General features: G+C 37.2%; 1 protein-coding gene across 1 annotated transcript in view; it reads left to right on the top strand.

Moving 5' to 3' along the window:
* Nucleotides 1-25,915, top strand: part of Tex11 (testis expressed 11) — a 258,655-nt gene that overhangs the window by 187,111 nt on the left and 45,629 nt on the right. The window contains exons 19-23 of the mRNA XM_004660917.2: nt 14,517-14,557; nt 15,782-15,868; nt 17,550-17,620; nt 20,800-20,916; nt 24,976-25,048. Of these exons, the coding sequence (XP_004660974.1) occupies nt 14,517-14,557; nt 15,782-15,868; nt 17,550-17,620; nt 20,800-20,916; nt 24,976-25,048 (389 nt within the window). The remainder of the gene's footprint in view (nt 1-14,516; nt 14,558-15,781; nt 15,869-17,549; nt 17,621-20,799; nt 20,917-24,975; nt 25,049-25,915) is intronic.

The raw sequence follows: 25,915 nt of genomic DNA, 5'->3' as shown, positions 1-25,915 counted from the left end.
GGAGTTCATTTGAAGCAGCAAGAGGCTCTGGTATGCCCACCCTCTCTCTCTCTCTCTCTTCCTTCCTTCCTTCCTTCCTTCCTTCCTTCCTTCCTTCCTTCCTTCCTTCCTTTCTTTCTTTCTTTCTTTCTTTCTTTCTTTCTTTCTTTCTTTCTTTCTTTCTCTCTCTTCCTCCCTCCCTCCCTTTCCCTCTCCTTTCCTCTCACTCCGTCCTCACAAACAAATAAATAAAAATAATTTTTAAGGGCTGGAGAGATATCTTAGCAGTTTTGGCACATACTTGCAAAGCCTAGGGACCCAGGTTCAATTCTCCAGGTCCCACATAAGCCAGATGCACATGATGGTGCATGCAGCTGGAGTTCGTTTGCAGTGGCTGGAGGCCCTAATGCACCTATTTTCTCTTTCTCCATCTCAAATAAATAAATAAAATAAATCTTTTTAAAAAATAATTTTTAAATTTACCTAAACCCTTTCCTCTACTCATCTTTGTCCCCCAACTTCACTGAAACCCCTCTTCTTTCCTACCATTCCCTCTTCTATATTGGTGTCTTTTTTGCCTTCCTCTATCATGACAACAACATTATGGGCCCAATGTTATGCAGGCCTTGTGCACAGCTGCTAGGAAGTCAGGAATAGAACGATCACTTTGTGTCTGGAAGACAGTGTTCCAAAGTACTGCTCTCCATTCTTTGGCTCTTACATTCTTTTGATTTTGTTACTTATTTTCTCGTGTGTGTGTGTGTGTGTGTGTGTGTTTAGTCACACACCAGAACCTTTGGCTGATGCAAACAAACACCAGATTCTTTTTTTTTTTTTTTTTGTACCAGACTTAAGTGGTTAGCTTGTGAATTGAACCATGGCCTAAAGACTTTGCAAGTAAACACCTTTAACCACTGAGATGTCTTCCCAGTCCCACAGTTCATTCATTCTTTTGCCCCCACTTCTGCTATAGTCATTAAAGAGTATGATAGAGATGTTTCATTAAGTGCCGAATACTCAACTGTCACATCCCAGAACTTTGATGAGTTTTGAGACTCCCCAGCAGTTACTGCCATCTGAAAGGAGAAACTTCTTTAACCAAAAGTGAAAGTAGCATTAATATATAGGCATAAACACAGGATTTATAGAACAATTTGGTGGGCATATTATATCCATGTAGCACAACAGTAGTAACTTCTCCTCTATTGTTTGTGACTTTCCAAGCCATAGGCTTTTGACTAGGTTTTCAGTATTAGGTATGAATTTCTTCCCATGGAGCAGGCCCCAGATACAATTAGAAAGCAGTTGATACCCCCATAACAAACATGCCACTGTTGATCTAGTGGACACATCTTGCCTATATGTAGCTGACAAGTTCCACTACTAGATAAGACCCTTGATGACTTTTCTTCCCCAGGAGGCTGCATAGTACTATCTCACACTATGACAACTAGTCAGTAGGAAGGAGTCTTATAGCTCAGTCCTAGCTTGATTGAAGCATATAGTGTCTTTAGCAATGGGATCTTGTCATCTAGTTCATATGGGAAACCAAGAGCCTTAGAAATAGCCAGTTTTATTTGGAGACTTTAGGGGCCTCCCTGACCAACGACTCACTAGGACGTATCCCACCTTTGGCACTTTGGCTGTTGGATGAAATATTAGCCATCCCCATAAGGTGCTTCTGTTCAAACTCTCTCTCTCTCTTAAACTTATATATTTTTAATTAGGTAACAAGAAAGTAGGTTTCCATGCAGCTTATATTAATAATATCTTTATCTTTGATTAACCCTCTTCCTATCTCCTCCACCTTCTTGGACCCCGCTTAGACTATCTCACCCCTCTAGTTAAGTGTTCTCAGCTCCTACCTCCCTCATGGCCCCTTTCTAGTTTCCTGTCCTCTACTGTTGACTCTTACTCCAACTTACACACAAATCTAAAACTTTGAAGCTAGGATCTGCACATAAGAGAGAAGATGTGACATTTGACTTTCTGAACATGAGTTACCTCACTTAGTATAATCTTTTCCAGATCCATCTATTTTCCTACATATTTCATAATTTTATCTTTCTTTACAACCAAATAAAATTCCATTGTGTATGTACTTATTGTAGACAATTTCACATTTCCAGGATGAACATCCAAATTGGACACTGTTTAGGGAGGAAGGGATTTATTTTAAGTTTACAGGTCCAAGGAGAAGTTCCATCTACAGTGGGAGAAGCTGTCTCCAACTCATAAATCCAGGCAGAGAGAAGCCTCCAGCAGCCAGAAATCACCAAAAATAACATCCACAAATCAGCAGCAAGCAGGACCCTAACAGAGCTCAAACACCTCTTATATCTTTGGGCTGGAATTTAGATCCACTCCCAATGACATTTTAAAGCTGGACTTCAGGATCCACCCCATAGTGATGCCTCCTCTGGCCAGTCTGCTGGAGATCCAAGTTACAAGCTTTAATAAAACACCTTAGTCTATGGGGACATACATTCATACTACATTTTGCCCCTGGCCCCCAATAGACTCATGACAATCTCACATTGCAAATTGTATTCAGTCCAACTTCAAAGATCCTCATAGTCCTTACCAACTTTAAGATTGTTCAAAAGTCTTTAAGTCTTATCTGAGATTCAAGAGTGTCTCTTAGTGGTAAGTTCAATAAAATTAAAACAAGTTACATACTTAGAACACATATTGGCACAAAGTAAACACTTCCATTCTTATAAGGCTTAACAAGAAGAGACTGGACCAATACAAAATCAACAACCAACAGGTATGCATCAAGCATCTGTAGTTCAAGTCTAATATCTACAACCAATGATGGAGAGGCTCTCAATTTCCAATTCCACTCCTTCAGGGCTGAGTAGCTGGGGAAAATTTCCATCCTGAGTCAACATCATTCCATGGCAGCCTCTGCACAGTCTGATTATATCCAAAACATCTTTAGTCTCTACTGCAAACCATAGATCTTATTACTATGGCCACACTGACTTCTCTACCATGGACATTGCACTGCTCTACTTGCTGTGTCTCAGAAACAGCTCCTGGAACCATGTGCACTACATCACCTGGTTCCGTGCATTTGCCATGTTTCCAAAATCAATACAGGTGTGCAGCCGTATAGCCATATTGTTAATCCAGGGAGAAAATAAATTCTGACCTTGAAGAGAAGGTTTCTTCCTTTCAGCTATTTCCTTCTAAAAGGCTTGGCATTTCTACCATTCAATGTTTCCTGGGTGGAACTCCCTCAGGCATCCTTTACATTGTTTCAATGGGAAGCAGTTAATAGTGGTAATCTTCTTGACAATAGCAGCTTCAGTAATTGACAGCCTGTCCCTGTGCCTGTAACTTTAAACTTCCTTGAATTTTTTCAACTCTAAATCATACATCTTTTAGTTCTATATCTTCTGCCAAGCACATCAGTTCATTACTTTCAAATTTAACCTTGATCAAACTCTCTGGGTATGGGCAGCAGAACACAGCCTACCTTTATGCCACTAGTTCAGTTCCAACAAAGTTCTCTGTGGTCTTTCCTTTCCCTTAAAATCTTCATAAGCAAAGCCTACAAATACAATTTTCTTTTCATTTAGCATGTTAAAACTCTCCCTAAAATAGCTCATAAATTTTGGCTTACCACACTGTGAGGCTTCTACAGTGCACAAGTTCTAAATCAATACATATACTTTCAGAACAAAGGTTCCAAAAGACCAAAATCCACATGGTCAGATTATCACACATTATCACCAAAATTTGGCTGTAGAAAGTTTCACATTGCTGGGATGAAGATCCAAACTAGATACAATTTAGGGAAGAAGGAATTTATTTCAAATTTACAGATCCAGGGGGAAATTCCACCTATGGTGGAAGAAGCTGACTTCCATTCATAAATCCAAGCAGAGACAAAAACCAAAACAGCAAGAACAAACCAGCAGCAAGCTGGACCTGCAGAGCTCAAACCTTTCTTACATCCTTGGGCTGGAATTCAGATCCACATCCAGTGATAATTTAGGGCTGGACTCTAGGATCCACCCCCAGTGACTCCTCCTCCAGCCAGACTGCTGGAGATCCTAATTTTAAGCTTTAATAAAACACCTGAGTCTATGGAGGACATACATTCAAACTACCACAGTACAACATCTTTTTTATATATTCATCAATTGATTGGCATCTGGGCTGATTCCATTGGCAAGCTATTATGAATAGAGCAGCAATAAATACAGATAAGCCAGTATTTCTGTAGTAAAATGTAGTTTTTAGGGCAAGTAGGCTCAGGAGTGGTGTAGCAGTATCATATGGTAGTTCTATTTTTAGTTGTATCAGAACCACACTAACTTCCATAGGCTGTACCAGTTTACATTCTCACCAAAAATGGAGATGGGTTCCTCTTTCCCTACACCCTCACCAGCTTTATTGTCATTTGATTTCTTGATGATAGCCATTCTAACAGGAGTAAAATAGAATCTCAAAGTTATTTTAATTTGCATTTCCCTGATAACTAAAGACATTGAACTTTTTTTTATTAAGTAAAAATTTTGTATGGGCACACCATGAATTGGTATCATCATTTCCCTTCTCCTTGTCCCCATTCCACTAAAGGCTCTACTCAGTGGGAATGATGGCATTCGTCATGGGGTTGTGGGTTATGAGTGATGAGAGCAGTAGTCAGTCATTGTGGGGGGATAATACCTCTGGATATTCTTTCCCATTCTGTGTCTCTGTATTTATTAGCCATTTGTATTTATTCATTTGAGAACCCTTTATTCAGTGTTATAGCCCATTTTTATTGGGTTTTATTCCTTATTATTTAGCTTTTGAATTCTTTGTATATTCTAGATATTAGTCTTCTGTCAGATGTATAGCTGCTGAAGATTTCCCCCCATTCTGTAGGTTTCCTCTTTGCTCTATTCACAGAGTCCTTATTTATTTATTTGACAGAGAAAGAGAGAGAGAGAAGAGACAATGGGCATGCTGAAGTCTCCAGCCACTGCAAATGAACTCCAGATGTGTGCACCCCTAGATGTGTGCATCTAGCTAACGTGGGTCCTGGGGAATCAAACCTTGGTCCTTTGGCTTTGCAGGCAAATGCCTTAACCTCTAAGCCATCCCTCCACCCCATCACAGAGTCCTTTGTTGCACACAAGCTTTTAAATTTCTTGAGGTCTCAATTTTGAATATTTGTGTTATTTCCTGTGTAACTGGAGTCCTATTCAGAAAGTCCTTGCCAATACCTATATGTTGAAATGTTTACCCTACTTTTATTCCTTTAGCAGCTTTGAAATTTCAAGTCTGGTGTTAAGGGCTTTGGTTTATTTGGAGTTTATTCTTTTCAACATATATATATATATATATATATATATATATATATATATATATATATATATATATATATATTCATTCTTGAGAGAAGTAGAAGAAAAAGAGAGAGAGGGGAAGAGAGAATGGGAATACCAGGAGCTCCTACTGCTGTAAATGAACTCCAGACACATAGGCCACGTTGTGCATCTGGCTTTATGTGGGTACTGAGTCAAACCCAGGTAATCATACTTTGCAAGCAAGCATCTTTAACCACTGAGCCATCTCTTCAGCCCTTTAGTGGACTTATGCTTGTAGAGTTATAAGGAACTAGTTTCATTCTTCTACATATACATATACAGTTTTTCCAGCAGCACCATTTGTTAGTCTGTATTTTCTCTGGTGAACATTTTTAGCATTTTTGTCAAAAAATCAGATGGCTGTAGTTTCTTGGGTTTATATCTGGATCCTCTATCCTGTTCCATTGATCTACATGTCATTTTTGTGCCAGTACCATGCTTTTTTTTTTTTTTTACTATGGCTCTGTAATATACCCTGAAATAGGTATGGTGATACCTCTGGCCTTATTTTTGTTCCTCAGGACTGCTTTAGCTATCTGAGGGGCTTTTTATGCTTCCAATTGAATTTTATGATTTTTTTCTATTTCTATAAAGAACCTTTGTGTTGCTGGAAGAACACATAAAGCTTATGGGTAGAAAGTGTTTATATGGTGTACAACCTTGAGATGAAGCTTCATGATGGCAGAGAGAGCATGGTAGAGCAGAGGCTTGATATCACTTCTTGCCACAGCAAGTGCCAGAAAGCAGCAAGAATAAGATAAATTCTGCCATGAAACTGGGTGATAACAGACCAAAGCTTGGCCCCAGAAAAAACACCTTCTGCAGCAAGGCTCTACCTCCAAAATTGCTACCAGCTGAGGACCAAGCCTTCAAAACACATGTGCCTATGGGAGATATCTGACTTAAACCACCAGAATGCCATTGTAATTCTGATGGGGACACATTAAATTTGTCAATTGCTTTTGATAATATAGCCATTTTCATAATTTTGATTCTTCCCATTTATGATCATGGGAAGTGTTTCCATTTCCTAGTGTCTTCAATTTTTCTCTTGAATATTTATTTATTTTCTATGCTTATTTTTATGTTTTATTTATTATTTGAGTGACAAAGAGAGAGAGAAAGAGAGGAAGAGACAAAGAGAGGTAATGGGAATGCTAGGGCCTCTAACTACCCCAAATGAACTCCAGACACATACATCACCTTGTGCATCTGGCTTTTTGTGGGTACTGGGGAATCACACTATAGTATTCAGAGTTATTATTGAATGTTGATATTTTTCTATGTGTCTCTTGCATTAACTATTATTCATGCATGGTATTTTCTTTCCTGTGGATTCATGTAAATTTTCTTTCTCTTCAATCTGGAGAATTGAAAGTCTCCAGACTGAAATATTCAAGTATTTTCTGTAGTAATGGCTTAGTTATAATGTATTATTTTAGCCTGTTCTTATCAGAGAAAGTTCTTTCTCCTTCACTTATGACAGATAGCTTTGCTGTACATAGTATTCTAAGTTGGCTGTCTTTCAGAGTTTGAAATATATCATTTCAAGCTCTTCTGGCTTTTAAAATTTATGTTGAGAAATATATTGGTATTCTAATGGGCTTGCCTTAGTAGGTGACTAGGTACTTCTCTCATACTGCTTTCAGCATGTCTTCTTCGGTTTGCATGTTTAGCAGTTTAATTATAATATCACAAGAAGAGGTTCTTTTCTGGACTTTTCTGTTTTGTGTTATAAATGCCCCCTGTATCTGTGTTGATACCTCTTTTCCTACTTTTGGGGAATTTTCTTCTATGATTTTATTGGCAATACTTATTCTGCCTTTAGATTGAAATTCTTTTCATTTTTCTATGCCTAAAATTTTTAGATTTGATGTCTTCATGGTGACTCAGATGTCTTGAAATTCCTAATCACACCTTCTTATTAATTTATCTCTCCTCTTGTTGAAATATTCCAAATCCTCCATCCTGTCTTCAAGCCTAGATATTCTATCATCTTCTTGATCCATTCCATTGGTGGGGCTTTCTATGACATTTTTAATTTGACTTACTGTGCTTTTCATCTCCAGTATTTCAGATATTTTTCTTCAGTATTTCTATTTTTTTTACATATTTTTATTGCCTTCCTTATTTTGTTTAGCTATTTTCCTATATTCTCTTGAGCTTCCTTCAAGATTTTGTTTTATTCTTTAATTTCTTTGATTTTCTCTTATTTATTTGAATATCATAATAGTAAGTCTATGAAGTTCTGTCCAACATTTCATCTCACTTACTTTCACTGAAGGTCCTTACTGTGGGATTAATGATTTTTGGAGGCGTTATGTAACCTTGATTTTTTTCTTTTTGTTACTGTGCTGAGATATTTGCATCTTGGGTTATTTCATTGCTTGGATTTTTCAGGTATTTTTTTTTATCAGCTGTGAAGTACGTTCCCTATTTAGCTTGTCTCAGCTGGCTATGTGAGTCAGAAGTTCAAATCAGCTGGCCTAGTGCTATTTAGGAGAGTAGTGAATGGGATCCCTTGGCTTATCAGGTGTTATTCCTAGTGGTGGGGCATGAGGGAAGGAAGGCTGCCAAATGCTGTCTGGCATTACCATGTCTTCCTCAGTTTCACCAGAAACTCAATGTGTTCATCAACCCAGAAGCTGCTTTGGCCCGTTTTTAATTGAGATGTTTGTCTTCTTTTGTTGAGTCTTAAAGGTTTTGTTTTTTTTTTAATTTTTTTAATGTAGCTTTGGATAGCAGTCCTTTAACACTTGTGGCTTTTGCAAGTATTTTCTGCCAGTCTGTGGCTTGTCTTCTTATTCACTTGATATTGTTGTTTGTCTATTTTAAAAGACAAATAAAATATAATAGAAAATGATGGAGAGTGGAGTTTCAAAAGGGAAAGTGGGGGGAGGGAATTATCATGAGATATTGTTTACAATTATGGAAGTTATTAATAAAAAATATATAAAAAATAGAAATTTAAAAATTGAGGCAAAGTGTTACTCTAGCCCAGTATAATCAAGAACTCTCTCTGTAGCCCAGGCTGACCTTGAACTCACAGACTTCCTCTTACTTCAGCCTCCTGAGTACTAAGATTAAAGATGTGAGTCACCACACCCAACAGTTTTTTTAATTTTATTGCAAATTACCAATTCTTTCTCTCATGTATCATGCATATAGTATTGTATTTAAGAAGTAATGGCCATGCTCAAGGTTACATATATTCTCCCCTAGTTCTCTTGTAGGAGTTTTATACTTTTGGATTTTAATTTAGGTTCCTTGTCTATTTTCTGTTAATTTTTATGAAAAAAAGAAAGTCTCTCTCTCTCTCTCTCTCTCCTTCTTTGTCTGTCAAATAAATACATAAAGATAATTTTTTTAAAAAAATTAAAAACAATTTGTTGAGATTGTGATTGACTTTGCATTAAATCTATACATTAAGTAAGAAAATAACTAGTATCTTTACAACATAAAGCCATCCTTTCCATTAACATGGCATTCTCTTTCCATTATTTAGCACTCTGCTGTCATCAGAGTTGTATATGTCTTGTACATGTTTTGTTTGATTTTTACCTATGTATCTTATTCTAGGGGTGCTAATGTAAATAGTATTATTTTCAATTTCAAATTCCATTTGTTCTTTGTTGGTATAAAGGAAAGCAGTTGAGTTATATATATTTTCCTTGTATTCTGAAACCTTGAGATGACTACTTTTGAGTTCCAGAGGGCTATTTTGTGGTCAGTTTTTTAGAGTTTCTAGATAGGTAAACATGTAATTTAAGAAGAAAGATAGTTTATTTCTTACTTAGCCATCTGAATACTCCCTCCATCCCTGCCCAATTTTTTGTTTTACTATGATAACTAGGTGTCATCCCATTCAGAATATGTGAGACAAGAAGTCTTTTGTTTCCTTATGGCACTGGGCATCAAACCCATGGCCTTGTATATGCTAGACAAGTGCTCTACCACTTAGTTGTGTTCTTAGGCTTTCCACTCAGGAAGTTATAGCAAAAAATACAGTACTATGTCTTATAAATCTGAAGGCCAGAAAGTCCATGGTCAACATGCCAGAAGATTCAGTGTTGTAAGCATCTAGTTACTCATAGTCATCTTTTCATTCAATTTTTATTTTTATGAAAAAAAAGTCCAGTATGGGAGATATTTCTTAGTGGTTAAGGTGCTTGCCAGCAATGCCAAAGGACCCAGGTTTGATTCCCCAGTATGCAAGTAAAGCTGGATGCACAATGTGGCACATGCATCTTAAGTTTGTTTGCAGTGGCTAGAGGCCCTGGTGTGCCAATTCTCTCTCTCTCTCTTTCTAAAATAAATAAGTTAAATTAAAATTTTAATTATTTACTATTTTTTATTAATAACATACATGTATGGATACAAAATTCCATTTTCCTTTCCATTTGAAGGACAAATTTATAGGGTACAGAATTCTAGCTTTTTAGTTTTTGTTCTCTCAACACTTTAAATAGTCCACTACACATTGCTTTTTGTGAGTGTTTTGTTATAGTTTGAGTGTTGGTGAAAGTCCTCCAAGCAACTGTTGTGATTAAAGTGTTGGTTAATGGAGTAGAAGTATTGAGAAGTTTCATGAAACTAAAAAGGTGAAGCCTAGTGGGAAATGTTTGGGTCATTGGGGTTGTGTCCTCATGGGGATTCTGGGATCCTTATTTATCACTGCCCCTCTGATTTCCTGTTTGGTCATATAAGCTCTTCTACACACATGTGCTCTTGCCATGATTTGCTGCCATCTGCCACACTCATCAGAGACCCAACCAATACAATACGGCCACCAGATCTGGGACTTTAGACCTTCATAAAATTGCATGCTAAATAAACCTCATTTTCTTTTTAAATACCTTGAAATATATATTTCATTATGGTGATGCAAAGATAACTTAAAAAGTTTCTGAGTAGAATTCGGGTATAATTCTTTCCTTTGTTTCTTTATAGGTAAGGAGGTCTCCTCCCACCCCTGGATACCTTCAAGATTTTTTTTCTGTATATTTTGTTTCTTTTTAAAATAATTTATTTTTTTTTTTTGTTTATTTGAGAGAAAGAGGGAAAGAGAGAGAATGGTTATGCCAGGGCCTCTAGCTACTGCAAACAAACTCCAGAAACATTTGCCACCACATGCAACTAGCTTTATGTGGGTACTGGGGAACGGAACCCAGGTCCTTAGGCTTTGCAGGCAATTGCTTTAATCACTGATCAATCTCTCCAGACCATATTTTACTTTCTATGGATTTAAATTGATATGGCTAAATGTCATTATTTCAGTTTTTATCTTCCTTTGTGACTCTGAAGTTCCTTTGTCTCTGGTTTGTTACCTAACACTAATTCCATGAGAAATTTCAACCATTATTATACATATTTCTTTAGTTTTGATCTCTCTACTCTTTCATTATTTCCATTACATGTGTTATACCTTTTATAGGTATCCTATCCTCCATGGAGGTTTTTTTATACTTTTAGTGATTTTTCTTTTTGGTTTTTTGGTATTGCAGATTTCTATTGGCATATCTTTTTCTCAGTGGTGTACAATCTACCAATAAGCCTATCACAGGCATTCCCATTTCTGCTACAGTGTTTTGAAACCCCAGAATTTGGGGGAGTTCTGTCTTAGGATTTTCTTCACTCTGTTTACATTACCCATCTGTTCTTGCATGCTGTCTACTTGATCTATTAAAATCCTTACTATATTAATCATCATTTAAAATTCCCAGTCTGATCATGTCATCATTCCTGCCATGTCTGTTCTAATGCCGGCTCTGAAATTGTGTTTTTTGCCTTTTAGGAAGTCTTTTTATTTTCTTGTCAGTCAGACATGATGCACCAGGTTAAAGGAACTGCTCTAAGTAAGCTTTTCGTCATGTGGTGTGGTAAGGAATAATAGGGGCAGGGGATTTGTTCTATAGTCCTATAACATCTCAATGTTAGTGAACTTTTGTCTCTGGACTGTGAACTACTTGTTGAGTGTTTCTCCCTCTCTTACTTAGGATAGGATAGCTATAGTGAAATAGTTTTTACTGCTTCTCTCACTTCAAGACAATTAGGCTCTGGTAATGCCTGGAAGGCTAGATATTGTTGAAGTAGATTCTTTAAGGGCAGACTTTAAAAGAACATAGTATTCTGACTGATTTAAGCAGGGATATGGATGGGAGGATGGGGGACAAGAGGTTGTGGGATGGAAGGTTAATCGAAACTAAAACCATATAAAAAGTCATATGTAAGTCTAATTCATTGTTAGCTAATTTAAATATGCAATTTTTTAAAAGTCCAGAGGTACCTTGTATGAAAGGATAACTGAACTCTAAGAATTCCATAGGTAATTAAAGGAAAATCTCAGTGCCAGGAATAGGATACCTCACAGTGTATTGCTGGTTACCAAGACCTGTGAGGCTCCCCAAACAATACAAACTATTGTCACTGCTCTTGGTTGGCCACCAGAACTAGATATTAAGACTCTATTGGTAAAGAACAACATGCTTTGGTTGGTTGCAAGACACTGAGATATCTACCTAGAACTGAGCTAGAAGCTTCCTCCCTGCTGCCTAGCTGTCATAGTGCTGGAAAATGTTATGTAACCTGCTGGATAAAAGTTATCAATAATTTTACCCCTCAGTGGGCCTTGAAAGCTACATAGGTACAACATTGGCATGACTGTTACTGGGGTAACCATCTGCTGTCTTATTGGATCTGAGGCCCACTCCATGTGAGGGAACTGATGTCTGGTACTGAAAATCTGGTCAGAAGCTTGTGGCTGGGAAGATCATAGCCTCTAAAGAGTAGGCTACTACTGTGCTACTGTTGTTATTTGGCTAAATAGATATGTTATACTTGTCAAAATGCCCTCTAAATATATATGTTATAGATTAATGCTGCTCTCAGCTCTGGCGAGAGAAGCTTCTTTTTGCAGTAGATGACAGCTATTGGGGAAACTCAGAACTCTTCAAAGTGCTGAGAATAACTAACTATGGGGTGCTCAGTGCTAAGTGAGACATCTATATCACCTGCTCTAAAGCTCAGGAAACATTGGGGAAGAGGAGATGGAAAGAATTTAAATTTTTTTTTGTTTATTTTTATTTAAATATTTGAGAGTGACAGACAGAGAGAGAGAGAGAAAGAGGGAGAGAGACAAAAAAATGGGTGCTCCAGGTCCTCCAGACACTTCAAATGAACTCCAGATGTATGTGCCACCTTGTGCATCTGGCTTATGTGGGTCCTGGGGAATCGAGCCTTGAACTGGGGTCCTTAGGCATTACAGGCAAGCACTTAACTGCTAAACCATCTCTCCTGCCCAGATGGAAAGAATTTAGGAGCTAGAAAGATGGGGTAGAGTGCTGTGGAATGCTGTATTCTGGTCATGGCATGGTCAGTGCATTCATGAACTCAATGCTTCTGTACTTACACATACACACACACACACACACACACACACACACACACAAAGATTTATTATAGGCCTGTTTTTGCTCAATGAAATTTTATTTAGCAATTATAAATTAAAATGCAACTGAGGATGTGGTAAATGGAACATATTATTCTGGCATATTTTAAAATTATTCCTTTTTCTCTCCCTCTACTAGAAGTATGAAGGGGTTTTCTCTCGTAGCCACCTTGAGAACCTGACTAAGTTACTGGAACTAAAATCCATGAAAGCATGGAGGCCTCATTATGATGGGTTCTCTGGAGTTTTTGACTCAGAATTGTCCAACATAAGTCTCCAATGATTTGTCTATGTTACAGTTCAAGCTTTCTTACTCAAGTACTTGTTTCTGATCATTGTTTCTACTCCTGAATCTCTGTTCCAGTAAACTGGGACTCCTTACTGTATTTACCTGCTCCCATCTCTCCAGTCTTTTTGACAGTGAGTTACCCCTTCTTCACTGCTCTTATGGATTCAAAAATGTTGTTGTTTTTCAGTCTGTTTTGCTTTTTACTTATTGTTAGGTCAGAGTGGCTACTTACAATCTCCTTATACATAGGATAGAAAACAGAAGTCCTGTGCTAAAATTTGTTTACACTTTAAACATCTTGACAAAGGGTGATGAGTCTGGGATAGTAGAATTGACTTTGTAACCAACTGCATCACCTTAGACAAACCATTCCCTGTTATTAGATCTACCTGATCTGTATCTTAATCTATAAAATGTGTGAGTCTCCCCTAGATAAGTGATTTTTTAAAATGTCATTCCTAACAACCCTAGACATTTTATAGTACTTCTACAAAGATGAAGCTTCACTCCACCATTTACCCATGGTTCAATTGGAGTAGCTCCACTTTTTATTTTTAGTACTGGAATGGAACCCAAAGCATCATTCATGGAGGTAAGTGCTCCACCATTGAGCATCATCACCAGTCTTATATTTTCGTACATATTCGACTTTTATACAATTTTACTTAAAACAGGATTATTTATTTTATTTTGAGAGAGAAAAAGAGAGGCAGATAGAGAGAATGGACATGCCAGGGCCTCCAGCAGCTGCAAACTAACTCCAGATGCATGTACCACCTTGTGCATCTGGCTTATGTAGGTCCTGGGGAATCAAACCTGGGTCCTTTGGCTTCACAGGCAAGTTCCTTAACCACTAAGCCATCTCACCAGCTCCAGACAGGTTTCTTTATAAAAATATAATTTATTTGTTTTTATTTGCAAGAAGAGAGAGAGAATGAATGTGTGTGTTGCTGTGACAGGGCCTCTTGCAACTGAAAACAAATTCTAGACACATGTGCCACTGTGTACATCTTGCTTTATGTGGGTATTGGGGAATTAAACCCAGGTTGGCAGGCTTTGTAGCCCATCTCTCCAGCCCTGGCATTCTAATTGCCCTCTTATAAAAAAGAAAAGCTTATAGATCACAGAAATCACTACCTGTTCCTAAATTCTGTGACCCTGTAATATAATATTACACCTTATCAGTCATTGAAATCCTTTTTGCTGAGAGAAGGGGTAGAAGTAGACAGAAAAATATAAGGACATCAGGTAGGAGTAACCAAATCTTACAGTAGGGGAAGGTTATTGAAGTGATAGATAGGAGCCTTAAAAAAAAATCAAACTGTACATTTTTGCATTTTTACCCCAATTCCTAGATATAGTGTCTCTTTTCAGTTATTTTCTATAGTAAGGGTTTAGAACAATTAAAAACTCTTTTTTTCTTCATTTTTAGAATGAAAGAAATGGATAGACTTTTATATTACTTTAATACAGGTAATTATCTTTTTGGTTATTTTCAACCCTCATCCTGTCTCTGTCTTCTGCTGAATTTTCCCCAAGTACATTGAAACGCACCAAGTCCCATCTAATATTGAGTTAAACGTCATGCTTTTATTAATGCTTGCCTCAGCTTATTTTGGTTTCTTCATCCACAAGCAGAGAAAAGTTTAGCATCCATCTCTGAATGTGATTTGGGCTCAGGTTTTATTCCAGTTTGCTCTAAGAATATTCCTCCCCCTCGTCCTACCTCCTTCCTTTCAGGCTTCCCTTCCTCCTTTTTAGTGGCCATTTTATCCTATTCTACAAATTCAACAGGTAAAATGAAATCACAGATAAAAATGCTCTGAACCCTGTTGGGGTTTCATGCCCTGTGACTCAGATTTGCACTGCTTACTTTCTTCTTTTGAAGCTGTCGACCCAAGTCTCTGTCATCTACTCTGCATACTCATTATCTCCCCTGTCCACTGCCTTCAAGCGGATCTCTAGCAACATTGCATGCTGTTTATTGCTGTGCTTTCTTTGATGATAACCCTTTTGTTCAATGTGTCTTATTTCTACTTCCAAGGGACCCATTTGGTTTTTAATGTTCAAAACACACCAAGATCGATATGATAGAAATTCTGTCCTACTTACTGCAGTGGTTAAAATTTACACCTCAAATACAGAGTAGGAAACATAGAAAAATGGTTTGAAGACAAAGCTTTTCAAATGAGGAAAACTTTGCTTGCTATTATTCTTATTTCGGAGAAAATGCTTTCTGTTGATGATGGCATGTTCTGGCTGTGGCAGCTAAGTAAATACTATGCCAACCTACTGATATTTTTCCAATTATCCATTCTGTGTGTTTGGGGAAATTTTTGGCTAGAAATTGAACCCACAGACTCATGCATGCTAAGCACCATTTCAATATTTTCATGGTTATTTTTATTGTACATAAATCATATCTTTCCACTTCAGGTGGTGAATGATTGTACTAATTAAAATTATAAATCTCTCCAAGAATGCATTTGTTTCCCACAAATTTGAGTTGATGCCTTCTTGGAACTTTGTAATACTTTTGTCATTTCAATTATTTTTTATATGTACCAACATACATACACACAAAAAAAGAACATTCTAGATTCATACTCATGTGTGACTATTTTAAAAGTAGAGTTAACAACTTTGCTCAAGTATGAAGAAAAAGGACTCAGTATCACCTTTTTCTGTTTAATGTAGCACTCCTGAATTTCACTAAGCCTTTTAAGGAAGAACCTCCAACTTTGAATTCCTGGATAAATGAAGCTCATTGGTTTCGAAAAGTAGGTAAGAGCAAAATCTCTGATTATGAGAAACATCATGGCATTAATTGAATTAGATGTGGATTTAAATTCTGGCTCTTTCATTTGCAGCTATGGATATAGGGATAATTTGCTTATTTTGCTTTAATTATTATAAAACATAAATGCACCTTTTATACAATTTTAAGGACTTCATATGAAACAATGTATGTACCTATACATAACAAGGTATTCAGTATCAGGGCTTTTTCCCTTTAATACAATAAAGATAAAATGAATTCATTTAACTTCAGTTCCTCAAACTTCTCCTAAACCTGGACTTGCATGCCTAATTTATCCTTTAATATGATCCACCCCAAGTAAAAACTACATGTTACAATATCAATGAATCTCAAAAACATAAATTTGAACAATAGCAGCCAGACATTGAACATTGAAGAGTACATAATTTATGATTCTATTAATACATAGGTTTTCAAAAGCAGGTGATTTTTTTTTGGTGTTAGAAATCAGGATAGCAATCTGTTTAGGGAAATAAGAAATGATATTAGAGGGTGATTATGAGCAAAGCATATCTTACACATGTATGGAAAAATCATTATGAATCCCATTATAAAATTAATATATGCTAATAAAATAATTTTAAGGCAAGAAATCAAGATAGTGCTTACTCTAGATGGCAGGGGGTTAGACTTGAAGTGCGAGCAGAATTTGAGGGTTCCTGGTATTCTTGAACTAGGTACTGGTTACATGGATATGTTAATTTTTTGGAAGTCCAGGCTGTGCAATTATGAATTATGATATTTGATTTGTGTGGTTAAGTGCAGCAATAATTAACAGATATTTTTTAGTAATACCCATATGAACTGATTCTTCACAAACATTTTCCTGTTTTGTGGGACTTACTGGATATTTATTTGTTTTGTTTTATTTTTGGCTTTTTGAGGCAGGGTCTCACTCTAGCTTAGGCTGAACTGGAATTCACTATGTAGTCTCATGGTGGCCTCGAACTCATGGCAATTCTCCTACCTCTGCCTCTCAAGTGCTGGGATTAAAGGCGTGTGCCTGGCTGGATATTTATTTGTAAAGAAAGGGAACAAACCAACAATGTAAACTCTAAAAAACTTATGAAAAATGTAGAAAATTACAAACATTTTAAAATATAGAGAAGTTTAATGACTTATGTTTTGCAAGTTTGAAAAGGTATTTTCCCACCTTTTTTACTACACTTTAGTTTTGACTACCCAAGATGAATATACTCAGTGTTACCATGTTTTGGATTTCCACTACTCTTTAGATTATATAAATTTCTCTAGAAATTTTCTTTAACCATCAATTCTAGTATATTCTGACCATTCCTGAAGTTTAACTTCCTTTCACCACTTTCAATTGGTAAACTCCTTAGTGACTCTCATATTTTTGATATATTGAGTGCCAACTAATAATTTTTTTTTGCATGCCTCCAACTTAAAGAAAATGCAACAGTACCTCCACTGGTCATTGACCTTGAAATGAAGATTAGAAGTGATAGGAGTCTCCATATTCCTTGCAAAAAGTTCTCTATAAATAACGCTAAAGTCAATTTCTTAATCTGTAAGAACCCCTTTATTTGTATATTAGTATTGACAATGTAGATAGAAGAGATTATGATGGCACAGCCTAAACAACAAATTTTTATAATTATGCTATTTTATGCTAACTTTCAGCTTGGAACTTGGCTGTACAATCTAAGAATTACTCGGTGAAAATGAGAGACTTTTTTATGATTTCTTATCAGGTAAATCTTGTCACAAATATTTATAATGGATTCTGAAGTTCTACCATTACAAATCTATTCCTTTACCTTTGAAGAAATCTCAGTATCCCAGAGCCCTATATCAAAACAGAAGTATATTTTGAATGGGAATACCCCAAACAGGTGTCATTTCTCATCAACACCTTATACAAGTCTGCAGGAATGTAGACTAAGCATCTTGAAGAGTAGGGACTGAAAAAGGAAATAAGAAGTTTGAGTCTCCTTTACAACTTTTCCTAGAGCAGGTTATATGTATGAGGATTTGTGAGTTTGCTATTCATTTATAAGCATTTAAAGATAGTCATTTGCCTCCAAAGTAGGGGTTAAAAGTCAGAAAGAGGTTCAAGTATGTGGTGGTTTGATTCAGGTGCCCCCATAAACTTAGATGTTCTGAATGCTAGGTTCTCAGCTGACGGAGATTTGGGAATAAACGCCTCTTGGAGGCTGTGTATTGTTGGAGGTGGGCTTATGGGTATTATAGCCAGTTTCTTCATGTCAATGTTTGGCACACTCTTCTGTTCCTGTTGTCCACCTGATGTTGGCCAGGTGGTGATATCCACTCTCTGCTCATGCCATCATTTTCCTCTGTCATTGTGGAGCTTTCCATTGAGTCTGTAAGCCAAAATAAACCCTTTTTCCCACAAGCTGTTCTCTGTTGGGTGATTTATGCCAGCAATGTGAACCTGACTGTAGCAGTAATGTTGGCACCAGAGGAGTGGTATTGCTGCTAGACACCTGACTATGTGGCTTTGGCCTTTTGGAGCTGATTTTCAAGAGCAATGTGGAAGGATTTGAAACTGTGGCCTAAGAGATACCTTGCAGTGCTGTAAGTACAGCTTAATGGACTATTCTGGTCAGAGTTGAAAGACCTGAATACAATAATAACTATGGGCCGAGGTTTGGCTTATGACAGTGAGAAAGAACTTTGCCTGGAGTGGGCTAGAAGCAGTTTTTTGTGAGAGGCTTGCTGTTATGGCTGTGTTCTGAGAAGTTGTGCAGGGTAGCATAGAAATGTGCATAGAAATGGACTGGTGTGAGCAGAGGGCTATGGCACAGAAAAAATGAAATCTTCGGGCCTAAACTGCTGCCCATTGCTCTGCAATTGTTTGAGAGATAACAGCCATTGAGACTGGGCCAACTGACCTGCACTGGGGCAACACAAAGAATGTAATCTCTTTTGAAGGGGCCTGAGTGCTCAAGGAGTGTCCTGTACTTCAAAGTCTGCTTTATAACACCCTGGATTAATAAATTGGCACCCTACCTGGTATTTTGGAGTATAAGAAATGAAGGAAAGAGAGGGTCATTGAGTTTGCAACATGGTCTTGTGTTTTGGAAATGGCCATGGGCAATGTGAAGCAGGTTTTCTGGATGCCTACATGGAGACCCAGTGGAGCCGTGAGGATGAACCATTGGTTGCAGTGGAGACCCAGTGGAGATGCCAGGACCATGAGATGGCTGCTAAAGAGAGCTGCCAGCCCTGGGTGAAGTTTTCCAGGACTCTGAGTAGTCTAGTTGGAGGGGCAGAATAGGAACTTCAGAGAATTATTGCTGGTTAGAATTATCAGACTTGGAGACTTTTCACTAAATAAAGTTGTTGGACTTAGAACTACAGAGTTATATGTTTTCCCCGTTTACATCTTGGATTGGTTGAATATTTCTTTGCTATGCCCAATGCCATCTTTAGCAGTGTAAGTGTTTATTCTGTGCCATTATGGGTTTTTTCAGGATTTTTTGGTATTATGGTTCAGTTAAAAGAACTTGGATTATGGGGATGTTTGAACATTATTAGGATTGATTAAAAATTATGGAGACTTTTAAAGGGACTGATTGCATTGCTTGTTACATGGTTATCAGTTACATGGTTATCAGTTTATGAGGGCCAGGGGTGGAATGTGGTGGTTTGATTTAGGTATCCTCCATAAATATAGGTGTTCTGAATGCTAAGTTCCCAGCTGATGGAGATTTGGGAATTAAAGCCTCCTAGAGGCAGTGTATTGTTGGAGGTGAGCTTATGGGTATTATAGCCAGTTTCCCCTTGCCAGTACTTGGCACACCCTCCTGTCCCTGTTGTCCACCTGATGTTGGTCAGGGGGTGATGCCCATCTTCTGCTCATGCCATCATTTTCCCTGACATCATGGAGTTTCCCCCTTGAGCCTGTAAGCCAAAATAAACCTCTTTTTTCCCACAATCTGCTCTTGGTCAGATGATTTCTACCAACAATGTGAACCTGACTACAACGAAGTATTAATGGAGGAGTAAAAATGAGGGAATAAAGAATATCCCTCATGTAAATTTAGAAGTATGATAAATTGAGATCAATTAAGTGATTAAACTTTTAGAGCTGGAATGAACGGGAGAGTGCACTTCCCTCATCTTGAACAGTTGAGACCTAAAGTGCTTGGGTAACTTAAAATGCTCTCAATTCAATGAGAGTCATGATTGTGATCTCTAAAAGTTTGGAAAGGTTAAGAGAGTCACTTAAGGGCTATGTAGCTTAGTGGTAGACCATAGATAAAGTCTTGGCTCAGTACCCAGTATTGAAAAAAAAACTCTTTGTAAGTTTATGTAAAATTTTAATTAGATGAAATGAATCAGTTTTTATTTTGACATTTATAATAACACTTGTAGATGCTGACATATAGGAATCCAAAATCCAAGTGATGTAGGGTTTATTGTAGCACAAAGATGAGAGCATTTTCTAAAACTAGAGTACAAGTTTTGATGATGTTATGCTTAATGCCTGTCAAGATTTGATATTGTCTCTTTCAACCATGACAATCTATGTACTGGTTTGAGCTGTATTCAACACGAAGGGAAAACTATTTTCCAGGGGGAAAATCATCTGTAAATTACAGCATAACCCAAGAAATAAATCACTACATAGGCATGCATAGGCAAATGACAGTACTTGTCTTTGAGAAAGAAAACTATGAAGAAATGAAGGTTTTTATCACCAGAAAGGTGCTAAAAAACAATGGAAAGTAATATAACATAAAAACTGTAAATCAGTATTATAGTCTATATCATTTTTATGGCAACATGTGCTCTTCCAGCTGAATTTTCTCATTCAAACAGCATGTTGCTGATTTTCATTCTGATTGTTGGCATTCACCTGACAGAATTCTCACTATTCATTGATGTTCTGGTTATTTCTTATCAGATGTCCCTTTTTTGTCCTCCTGATCAAGTAATACTGATTTCACAGAAAACATCCTTACTTATAGCAAGTGCCATTGATATAGAACAAGGGAGAAAAGCTGTAAATCTTGATGAAAAGGTAATGTACAACCTTTAGAAAAAAATGAGTTAAATGTGTTATTTGATATATTTGCTCTCCCAAATATGCTTTTCTTTTATTCTCCTTAGAGAATTCTATCCACCATTCTGGCAGCATCTTTTTTCCATGTCTTTTTAATTTTTTTACATTTTTAATACAGATATATTGTATGTACCCCATATCACACTTCCCTATCCTCCCAGTCCCACTGTACTCCCTAACTTCTTGTCATTACCCACCAGTGACTGTGCCATGGAGAAGAATGACACCCCTGCCCCAGCAACCTTTAACTGTCATTAGCTTATTAGAGAGGGGAGTGACATCCTAAACCCCTCTCCTATCCATAACAGGATGTTGACTGGTCCCATCGGGAGCAGTTCTTGTGCAGAGACCCACAGCTTCTATGAGTTCATGAGTGAAATGGCCTTGTCATGTCAGGATGACAGAGGACCACATTATTCCTGCCCATCCTCCAGTGTTTACTTTTTTTTTTGTTTCATCATCTGTGATGTCCCCTGAACCCAGGAGAGGATGGTGTGTATGTCCCTCTTAGGGCTGAGCACTCCTTCATCACTTATTTTCAGCGCTTGGCCAGTCATGATTCTATACATTGACAGCTTCTCACTGCCAGATATAATTTTTTGTTAAAAATAAAGCTTTTCTGACTGGGGCTGAGTGTAGAATGAATTGGTAAATATAAATACTTGGAGGCAGTTTAACAGTACATTCATTTAGCAATACAGCCATAGTAGATTCTTCCCTAAGGCCTACATTCTCCACAGCCATGGACTTTTGACCTGGTTTTCAATACAAGGAATGAAGTCTCTCCTGTAGAGGAGGCCTCAAATCCAATCATAAAGAGGTTTGTTAGCCCTGTAATAGTCATATCATTATTTTACCAGAGGGTACTTCATGCTTGTTGAATTAGAGTTATAGAATATAGGATTCACTACCGGGTGCTATTGCTGATGACTTTTCTCTGCAAACAACCTGCATAGCATCTTTCAGCACTATGAAACTAGCCAGCAGAAAGGAAGCTTCCAATTTAACTCCAACTTGATTTCTGTAGGTCCTGCAACCAATAAGCAACAGGGCCTACGTTTCATTTCTGGTGGGTAACCGAGAGCTACGGTAATAGCCTGTACTTTTTTTGGGGGGGGGGCGGGGCTTGGAAGTTTCCCTGACCAACAACTCATTTGGAGGTATTCCATGCCTGGAGCTGATACTATCTGGGGGGCAGGGTTCTTGGTTTTTAGAGGTAGGGTCTCACTGTAGTCCAGGCTGACCTGGAACTCACTATGCAATCTCAGGGTGGCCTTGAACTCACAGTGATCCAGTTACCTCTGCTTCCCATATGCTGGGATTAAAGGCGTGCTCCACCATGCCCGGCTAATGATACTATTTTTGATAGCTAGTGGATACTAGGAGCAGCATTATCCATCTTTGTAGGGTTCCTCCATTCATTGTATTTTTTTCTATTGATTTTTTTAAGTTTACTAAACAGTAGGTTATCTTTTCTTCTTTTTTCAAGGAAGGGTCTCATTCTAGCTCAGGGTGACCTGGAACTTGCTCTGTAGTCCCTGGCTGGCCTCAAACTCACAGCAGTACTCCTATCTCTCCTGAGTTTTGGGATTAAAGACATTTGCCACTATGCCCAGACTAAACAGTAGATTATATTATAGCTTTTTCATATCTCCTAAGATATTGTTGAACTCTCTTCCCACTCCCTCTTCTCCTTGCTCTTATCTCTGCTTAATCCTTTGCAACCCCAGAATCCACCCCCTTTAATTTCATGTCACTTGTGTTCTTTTACCTTCTCCACTTGTTTCCCCTTCTAACTTTCTGATTTCTGAGAATACTCCAAGATGTACTCATTGATCTGGAGATTCAAAGCTAGGCTCTACATTATAGAGAACATGTAGCATTTACCTTTTCAAATTTATGTTACCTTACACAATATATTTTTTTCAGTTTCATCTCTTTTCATATCAATTTCATAATTTCTTTTTTCTTTACAGCAGAGTAAAATTCCATTGCGTATGTATGCCACATTTTTATTATTCATTCTTTAGTTGATGGACATCTAGGCATTCTATTTCTTAACTATTGTAAATAGGAAAGAAATGACCATAGATGTTTAAGTATCTCTGTAGTAGGCTATCAATTTATTTAGATTTAAGTGCAGAAGTGATATAGCTGGGGCATACAGGACTTCTATTTTTTAGATTTTGGAAGTCTCCATACTGATTTCCATAATGTCTACACCAGTTCATACTCTCCATAGCAGTGAATAAGGGTAGCCTTTCCCCTGCATCCTTACAAGCATTTATTGTCTTTTGTTTCCATGATGATTGCCATTCTGACTGGGATGAGATACAATCTCAAAGTGGTTGTAATTTGCATTTCCCTGATGGCTAAAAATCTTGAACACTTTTAAAAAGATTTATTAACCGTTTATATTTCTTCTTTTGAGAACTCTCTATTCGGTTTCATAGCTTACTTTTGATTGGGTTGTTCATTTTCTTGATATTTAGTTTTTTGAGTCCTTTATAGAGTTTTTTTTATACTTTGTGAGATGTATAGTAGTAAAGACTTTCTCCCATTCTGTAGATGCCTTTTGATTCAACTGATGTTTTCCCTTGCTGTACTATTTAATATCATGAGGTTACATTTTTTGATTGTTTGCTTTATTTCCTTAATAACCAGAGTCATATTGAGAAAGTCATTCCCTGTACCTGAACCTTGGAGTATGCTCCCTACTTTTTCCTCTAGATGTTTCAGCTTTTTAGGCTTTATGTTCTATTCACACTTTTTGAATAAATTATAGATTTTTTTCTAATTGTTTTAACTCCTCTCTCTTGCATTCAAGTACTGATATTCATTCTTCTGCATGGTCTATTGGTGAGACTTTCCATGGAACTTTTTTTCCAACTTACTGTATTTTTCACTTTTAGCATTATTTTAATTTAGTTTTCTTCAATATTTCTCTATCTTTAATGAATTAAAATTTTAAGTCTTCATTTGTTTTTCTTGTTTCATTTAGCTTTTTGTTTGTGATCCCTTGAAATCCATTCAGGATTGTGTTTGCATACTCTGGAATCTGAGTTGTGTTTGTTTTCTTGAATTTCATTCAGTGGTTTATTTGTGTCTTTTTGGGTTTTTGCAAATATTTATAATCATTCTTTTGAATTTTTTATCTGAAATTTCCTCTAAGTAGCTCTCATGGGAGACCTTTGCTGTGGAATTGGTAATTCTTCAAGGAGACATATTGCCTTTGTTTTTGTGTTACTCAGTTTACATTCAGACTTGTCCACTTGGAAATACTGTGTTGATCAAGTCTTTTGGCACACCTGTGTTGAGTGAGTATTTGGATTGGTGCTTGGTGTTCCTTTGTCTTAGCTTGACTTTGCTCAGATTGGTGCTGTTTGAAGTTCAGTCATAGAAATACTTGCTGTTGATGGGGTAGGTGAAGTCCATCTGGGAGGGCACACACAGCACCTGATCTGCAGGTAAAGATATGTGTTTTATGCTGTGGACAAGGAGCTGGAAGCGGTGCATAAAGGGTGTGACTGTGTCCAGACTCACATGGAACAGAAACAGAGAGTGGTGGGCATTAATTGTACAAGGAGGAGCAGGGGTGCAGAAGGAAAGATGTTATGGCTATATGTATAGCCAGGAAAGCAGTGGTAAGTGGCGTGGAATGGGTGGCAGGAAGGGGAAGGGGCATGAGAGAGAGCAGTCATGTCAACTGTCACCTGTGGGACAGAAGCAGTGAGTGACAAGTAGTGGGTTGGGGGAGGGGAAAGAGGAAAGGAAGGGAGAGGGGGAGAGAAAGAGAGAGAGAGAGAGAGAGAGAGAGAGAGAGAGAGAGAAAGAGAGAGAGAGAGAGAGAGAGAGAAAGAAGCTGTGCCTAGACTCACATACAATATAGAAGCAGCTAATATTTCGATATCAATTCCAAAATGTTCAGTTTAAACTATAATTTTGGTATCATCTTACCTTAACTATTTTTAATGAAAGTGATTTTAATAATTATATTGTTTCATTATTGAAAAATAGATGAAGTTCCTGAGCCAGGTGCTTGAGCAGACCCAGAAATGCAAAACCATCTGGAATACCTTGAAAGAAACAGGTATGGTGGGAGGTAGGTTTGATAGCACAGTTCTGAAGGGAATTTATGCTGGGAATGTAGCTCAGTAGTACATTACTAGCATAGTATCCATATTTAGGTATAATATTAAATGTAAAAGTAAGATCATTATTGTCTAACATGACATTACTGCTGTTAGGATATCAGATTTACTACCTAATCAAAATTCACCACTAACTATATGTAGTATACAGAATCTTCTAAATTACAAACAAAATATCAAGTACTGCTAAATTTTGTTATAAAATTATCAAAGTTGTAGGAAAACTTTTCAAAGTTATATTGGTTATATTGGTATTTTAAGGTTAAATAGACATTTTCACAGTGTGTCTTTTCATAGTTTAGATTTTTTTTTCTTTTCTTGGTTTTTCGAGGTAGGGTCTTACTCCAGCCCAGGCTGACCTGGAATTCACTATGGAGTCTCAGGGTGGCCTCGAACTCATGGCAATCCTCCTCCCTCTGCCTCACGAGTGCTGAGATTAAAGGCGTGTACCACCACGCCCGGCTCCAGTTTAGATTTTTTAAGTCAGTGGAGACTAAGTGGAGTTATATTCCTCATCAGATTATGATATAATCATGATAATTCTCTTTTAAACTGTGAACATATTGAAATACTATAATAGATTTCCTAAACATCAACTCATTGTTGAATCTCTGGAAAAACCTTAGTTGATCATAGTATATTATTATTGTTATATATTGATGAAATCTATGTACTAACATTTGGAAATTATTGGCCTGTTGTTTTCTTTTTTGCTCATATGTGATGTCTTTACATATATTAATATCAAATCAAAACACACATACAATTTAATTTGCCTCTCAGGCTATGATACTCATTTGAATGCA

This window comes from Jaculus jaculus, chromosome X (genome assembly GCF_020740685.1).
Source record: "Jaculus jaculus isolate mJacJac1 chromosome X, mJacJac1.mat.Y.cur, whole genome shotgun sequence".
Classification (NCBI taxonomy): Eukaryota; Metazoa; Chordata; class Mammalia; order Rodentia; family Dipodidae; genus Jaculus; species Jaculus jaculus.
The sequence above is the reverse complement of the archived record's forward strand: the minus strand, read 5'-3'. Positions and strand labels throughout refer to the sequence as shown.